The sequence below is a fragment of the Glycine soja genome, chromosome 8, assembly GCF_004193775.1.
Source record: "Glycine soja cultivar W05 chromosome 8, ASM419377v2, whole genome shotgun sequence".
Classification (NCBI taxonomy): Eukaryota; Viridiplantae; Streptophyta; class Magnoliopsida; order Fabales; family Fabaceae; genus Glycine; species Glycine soja.
This window is the reverse complement of record NC_041009.1, coordinates 36,882,906-36,890,001: the sequence shown is the minus strand read 5'-3', so window position 1 is coordinate 36,890,001 and position 7,096 is coordinate 36,882,906. Positions and strand designations below refer to the sequence as shown.

General features: G+C 32.9%; 1 protein-coding gene across 1 annotated transcript; it reads right to left on the bottom strand.

The window, feature by feature from the left end:
* Positions 1 to 3,192: 3,192 nt before the first annotated feature.
* On the bottom strand, positions 3,193 to 5,384 carry LOC114424449 (L-type lectin-domain containing receptor kinase IX.1-like). The gene has a single exon (XM_028391300.1). The coding sequence runs from the start codon at positions 5,368 to 5,370 to the stop codon at positions 3,268 to 3,270; it is 2,103 nt and encodes a 700-aa protein (XP_028247101.1). The 5' UTR covers positions 5,371 to 5,384; the 3' UTR covers positions 3,193 to 3,267.
* Between the last annotated feature and the right edge of the window lie 1,712 nt (positions 5,385 to 7,096).

Below are 7,096 nucleotides of genomic sequence, written 5' to 3'. Positions count from 1 at the left end.
TTGATGAATACGAATGGGCTTTCTAAAGCCAATTTTGTAAAGAGTTTGCATGAGAAAGGGAAAACACAATTTGAGAATAAGATTGAACAATATGCTGGATATTCCAATAAGGGGAGAAAGAAAATGATTATCAAACTGGGTGATTGGGTTTGGATTCATTTGAGGAAGAATAGGTTTACTTCCAAAAGGAAATCTAAACTTCAAAAAATGGGAGATGGTCCTTTTCAAGTTTTAAAGTGCATCAACTATGATGTATATAAAACTGTTTTACCACTTGACTATGTGTGAGCAACACTTTTAATGTTAGTGTTGTGATGTAGCTACCTTTGACATCAATTCAAGGGCGAATTCTTCCTAAGAAGGAGGGTATGATAGAGGACTATCCAATGAGTAAGAGTTTGGCTTAGATGAGCTCAATATGAATGGACCTTGAGCAAGGAGTAAGAGATTTCAAGAAGAGCTTAGCTAGAGACTAAGTTCTCATGGAGGAAAGAGAAGGAATGAAGTTCATTTATTTTAGCCAACTTTTAGAATAAGATCTATTTTCATTTTTTAATTATATTTTTGGGCCTATTTTTGGACTTGTGATGAGCTGCTACCTTTTTTAGTGTTATTTTTAAGTTTTTTAATTATTAGATTAGTTATTGGGCCTTGGGCCTAAGTTAGGATTATTAGTATGAGTTATAAATAAACTCCTTTGGACCCTTTTCATGAATTTTCATATTAAACACAGGTTAAGTGTCTCTCTTGATCCTTGTTGTATGAAATCTTAGGTTCTTATAAAAAAATTATATTTTTCGTGATGAATCATCCTCAACTTATCAATCTCTCAAGATTGTGGGCGTTTCGTGACGAATCATCATCAAACTTATCAATCTCTCAAGATTGTGACGTTGTTGTTTCCATCTTCTTATCTAATTCCGCTTTATCCTTTTATTTTACCTAATTTCATAGAGTCCCAAGTTAATTTTCTAGTTTGCTTATGCTAAAAAGTGAATCTGCAAATCAGGGTTCCATCATTTTCTCTATAAATGTCTCTCTCAACGGGGAAGCTAAAGCTAGTTTGGGAAATTTTTGTGATGAAAATAGAGTTCCTGAAATTTCATAATCATACCTGAACTTATTTACATTTCTTTGTTTGTCTCCCAGGCTCATACGTCATAACAATATTTTGTAGACTTTCAAATTTGGAACTTTGGTGAAAATACTTACCATGGATGAAGAATAACCGCATGAAATGGTTATTGTGCATACTACATTATTAACTTAAATTAGCTTGCATAATTATTCCAAGTGGTTATGATATTTCTTGGTAAATATTTTATCAAGAGTTTGCTTTTTTGTTTCTTTCAAGGGTTTGCTTTTTTGTTTCTTTCAAGGGTTCAGTGTATCTGTAAGGAAACACGTACTATTTGCTTTGGTTAACTCCGGTAATTTCCAGTTCTGAGCGCCTTTTCCTTCTCACTTTACTTTATGCAGATGGAAGCATATGCTTGGATATTTTACAAAATCAATGGAGCCTGATTTATGATGTAACTGCAATACTTTCCTCAACTCAGGTCATAGTGATTCTCTATATTTGGGCATTGGTTCAAGACTACGTACTAATGTTGACATTGATTTGATTGTATCCCATTGCAAAATTTGTCAACCTTTTCTTTTGATTGCACTATTTTATTCAAGTCATTGTTATTGTTGTGTGCAGTTATGGAAGACCTTGTATGGCATGTCGCTTACAACTAAAGTGGTAGAACTCTATAAGGGTTGTAGCTGTCTTTACCTACCTTGGCTTCAGAGACCATGAATTAAGAAATATTTCCAATAAATTAGTGTATCATATGTATATTCACATAGCCGATTTAAGGATATGTCAGACCTAAAATAAATTTTTTTTTTTTTTACTTTAAATGTATTGGCCCTTTCTACTAACATATTTGACATTTTTATTAGCATATGATGTTCTTTTTTACTTTATTAATACTAATAGTAAATATTATTTTGCTGGTGGACTTAAAACAAAATTTCCAGAGAAGAATACAAATAATTATCTGCCAGTTTAGGTCTTGCTGTCATTTATCTTTTCCATTTCCTCTTTTTCTTTAAGCAGTTAAGGTTCTAGGAAGTGATACAAGGTTAAACAGCAATCAGCTGTGTTTTAATCTCAGATTTTTTTCATCTTGAAGAGAAAACTGTTGCAGTCGGCTTCTAGAAAATGCATCCTCTTACCCTCCTTAAAATTTCCATTCTCTCCTTAATGTAAGACAAATCATTGTATTTATCTTTATTTCTATCACTCTTTTCTTTGTTTATACTAGAAGGGAAACAGATAAGAACAATATAAGAGGATTAGATGTCCTCCAAAAGCCAAACTAAACAAGAAAAACACTTCACTAATTAGTAAGCAGTATGAAAAATATAATGAGTTTTTTAGTGTTTTGCTCTGAAAAATTTCTGTTTACATGGGACTGGGTTTCTTGTTGCAGAGCTTGCTCTGTGATCCAACCTGGGAAACAAAGATTCTCAATCTAATATTCCTATAAAAAACTTTTATCTAGCAGACTAGTTTCTCTGTTTTTCTTTTTCATCTTTCTTTCTGTCTCTGCCCCCTTCATCATATTTCTCCCTTCTAATGAAGCTAGTTAGAGTCCATTATTGCAATTGTACCCTAACCCCCGGAGGATGGTTTTAGGTCATCTTGATTTGAGTTGCTGGTGAGCACGTGCCAATCCAAAAGAAACAACAAAAGAAAGAAAAAAGGTGAAGAAAAGTTCATGGTTCTACCTAGCTTTTTTTGTAATAAGAGAATGAGAATTAATTTTATGTTTTTCTATTCTTTGTGTTTATAAGTTCAAGGTTGCTAGTTTTGAGTGTACGTGCTTAGTTTCCCACTGATAATATGTTGTACATTGTTTAATATCCCGTATGCTTTGGAAGTGTCGCTGGACATTTTCAAGGCTGAACCATACAGTAGTAACTCCAGGGGCAGTTTTTTTTTGAGACCGCATGGCTCAGGGAATTTTACATATGGTGGGAATTGAATGCGGATCTTTTTGTTAAATAATTCGTTTTCACTCATGTAATCTTACATCATTGTGCAAACCCTTTGGATTTTCCGGAGTAATTTTGTGTATTCAAAGTAAAAATTTCTCTAATTAATATCTATAAAAGTTTTGTGCATTCAACAAGAGATGATGTGCATATTCTGCTGCTCAAACAAAATAAAACAAGTTATGCCACAGTACAATTCAAATATCTGAATATTAAGTGCTACAATAGAGATTTTCCGGACCCAGCTGACATTGAAGAGTATGGAGAAGATTCTTTGGTTGTGCTTGTAACACCAGATGAAGTGTAGGAGAATTTGCACATATCCATTGGAGGTGCATAATACATTGGCACAGGCAACTTGGATGGAAGACTTGGCAAAGGGGCTTCAAGGTTAAGGACACTAATCACTTGCCTAATGGATGGCCTCATGGTATGATCAGGATGGCAACACCACAACCCCACAATCATCAAACATTCCATTTGCTGTTCTTCAAATTCCCAATTCAGTTTCTTATCAGCTGCTTCAAGTAGTTTCCCTTTTCCATAGAGGCTCCACACCCACTCCACAAGCCTTACTTTACTAGGCTCTTCTCTAACTTCCACTGGTTTTCTACCACATGTGATTTCAAGTGCAACAACACCAAAGCTGTACACATCACTCTCTTTGCTAGATTTCCCTGTGGTGACACATTCCGGGGCTAGGTATCCCATTGTGCCTGCCAAAACAGTGGTTTGAGAACCAAGTTCATGGTCTACTAGCCTTGCAAGACCGAAGTCACCAAGTTTAGCATTGAAATTTGCATCCAACATGACATTACTTGACTTAATGTCTCTATGCACCACACATTGTTCCCACTCTTCATGAAGATAAAGAAGAGCAGATGCCAAACCTAAAGCCACCTTGTGTCTCACCACCCATGAAAGCATGACTCTATTTCCAAATATATGAGAATCAAGGCTTCCATTAGGCATGTATTCATAAACAAGAAGGAGCTCACCTTGTTCATGGCACCACCCTATGAGTTGAACCAAGTTTCTATGCCTTAGCCTGCTGATTACTCTCACTTCTGATACATATTCCTTTTTCCCTTGTTTTGACCCTTTTGAAACCCTCTTCACTGCCACTTCAAGGTTTGAGTTCACAACTAAGCCTTTGTAAACACCTCCAAATCCTCCTTCTCCTAGCTTTCCTTCTTCTGCAAAGTTGTTGGTTGCATTGCTTAGTTCGCGATAGGTGAACCTCTTTGGACCAGTTCCTCTCTCAAACTCATCATCTATAGAAGCATCAACACCTAAGTTTTCCTCCTTTCCTTTATTTTTTCTTCTCCAAAAGGTAAACCATAATAGGCCTACAACACAAACTAAACAACAACCCAAACCAACACTTAAACCAACCACTAAACCAACCTTAACCTTTTTCCTATTATCCCCATCCAAGTTTGAACTGAATGACCAAGACAAAATGTTGTGCACTTCAATCCACGAACCCGTGGCAGCAGAAAAGCCTATTCTAACAAGCTCTGGCAACACGTCCCTCAAATCAATGACATAAGAAAGACTAGAATTGCCATTAAAAGTTGGATTATCAGCATAAGTAAGGAACACAGAGAGATTTTTGGTTGTAGAGTTGTACCATATCCAAGCATTAGCGACCGATCCGTTCTTAATGCTGCTCTTCCAAGAGACATTTGTAACGGATTGAATGGAGTTGACATCGATCCCAACATGATCAGAGCTCGGATCCCATTCGTTTTCGAAGCTGTCGAACTCAACCGCAACTAACTGATTTTTCTTCATGTTGAATGCGGATTCATTGCTGAATAGGCCAAGGTACCCACCAGCTGAATTGTTGGGAATAACAGAATCAAAGGGTGCAATGAAGAAGGCCAGCCCATCCCCAAACCGTTTAGGGTCAACAGCTTTCATGACAAAAGAGAAATGGGTTGTGAAATCAGTGAGTTTCTTAGTTCTTCTATCCCAAAGCCTCACTTGTTGGTTATACGAGGCTCGACCAACGCTGAATGTGATTTTGTCATCAATTTGGTTCTTTGTGAGCTGAAGAACACCGCGTGAGGAAAAAGCATCACCTTTAAAGTCTATTAGATTATTGGAGTTTGGTTGGAAGGTTGAAAAGTTGAAGGAAAGGCACTCTACAGTGGTAAAGAGTGTATGGAACAAGGTGAAGATGGTGAATATGAACAACAAGGTTTGTTTTGGGCATTGGTTAGAGTTTGAAGCATAGGTGAAGAAAGCCATGGCAGAGGAGAAAGAGAAGAAGAGTGATGGTGGTGGAGAAGCCAAAGAATAGCGAACTATATGCATCGACGAATTCAAAGTATGTCGATTAAGTTAATGCAGTAAATAATTAGGACCTGAGCATGTTTTGAACTGTTCTTAGTAGTTGGTAGCTATAACGAATTAAAAAATGCGGCTCTCACTAATTATTATACACACTATTTTGGGGGAATAGTTCTGTTGTCCTTGCCTATAAATTGACCTTAGAGTCTTGGACTATACGTTCATTACGTTGTGTAATGCAAAATTCGTATCTTTCTCCCATTTGTCTTCTCCGGTGATGAGAAACTTGTAAATTATAAATAAATACAAAAACGTATTAACACCAATGTTATCAAATGAGATTCGGAAAGGTAATCGATTCGATCTAGGTATTGAGTCACTTAATCACAAGTCAATTTAATAAGTCACTCACCATTAATTCACACGATTTGATTTATATTAAAAAATTCATAATTAACTTATAAACTTGTACACTTAAATCTAACATATTTAGAAGACAAGTTTTGGACTAGTTTAAAAATCTTGAACAACATATTTCATTAAAATTTAGCATACACATTGTATAGTGAGAGACATAATCTAATATATATATATATATATATATATATATATATATATATATATATATATATATATATATATATATATATATATATATATATATATATATTAATGCGAAATTCATAAATTATAAATGAATACCAAAACTTGTTCACCTAGGTGGATTAACATGCATCTCTTAACTACGAATGGAGATTCAATTTTTGTCTTCAAATTAAAGGTACTATTTTATCCTCAAATGGGATAACCTAGAGGGAATTAACTGGATGTCAAGAATTTTCAAATACCTTCTCATTGTAAAAAATATAAAAATTATAAATGAATAAATGGAAGTGTTAAAGAAGAGGTATAACTCATCTTTTTAATATAATTTTTTTTTCTTTTTCTCTTTATTTTTTTATTATTATATTATTGATATAAAATATCATCGACATAAAATATCATCGACTTTATTCATAACTAATATTCAAAAAAATTGGTTAGTCACCTCTAGTAGAATCTCCTCTCCCAATTTTATTTTATTGTCGTTAAACATTTATTTTTATATTTTAACTAATTATTAAATTATTGAAATTAGTATTTCAATTGTGTAATTAAAGGAGAAATGTTGGATTTTATATAATTAAAATTAATAATTAATAAATAAATTATATTTTATATTTACAATAGATAATTTAAATTATGATATAGGGTTATTATTAACTACCGATATTTTTTTAAAAAAATGAAATTTAATATATAGATAAGAAATAAAAAAAATGGTAGATTAAAAAAGATAGGTAATTGGAAAATCACGTAAGGAAATAAAGATAAAAAAAAGGTTGTGTGATGGTTTTGAGAGAGAAAATTTGTGAGAATAGTATCTGAAATATACTTTTATTTTTGCATGTTTTCTTAACAAAATTTGTTTTGTATAAAAGAAATTGACGTTTCTAAGAATTTTCACACAAAAAAATACAGATAATTTTTATAAATTTTTATTTAATAATAAATAAAGATATACAAGTATTAAAATAAAATTAACCAAAGACATGATATTAATAAAGTACAAATATATTTAATATTATTAATTTAACTAAAAAATTAATTAATATTATATAATACCATTAAATATTTAATATTGCTCATAAGAGTTGATAATTAAGCTATAATATTATTTTTAATTATTTTGATCCCTTCAAACTATTTT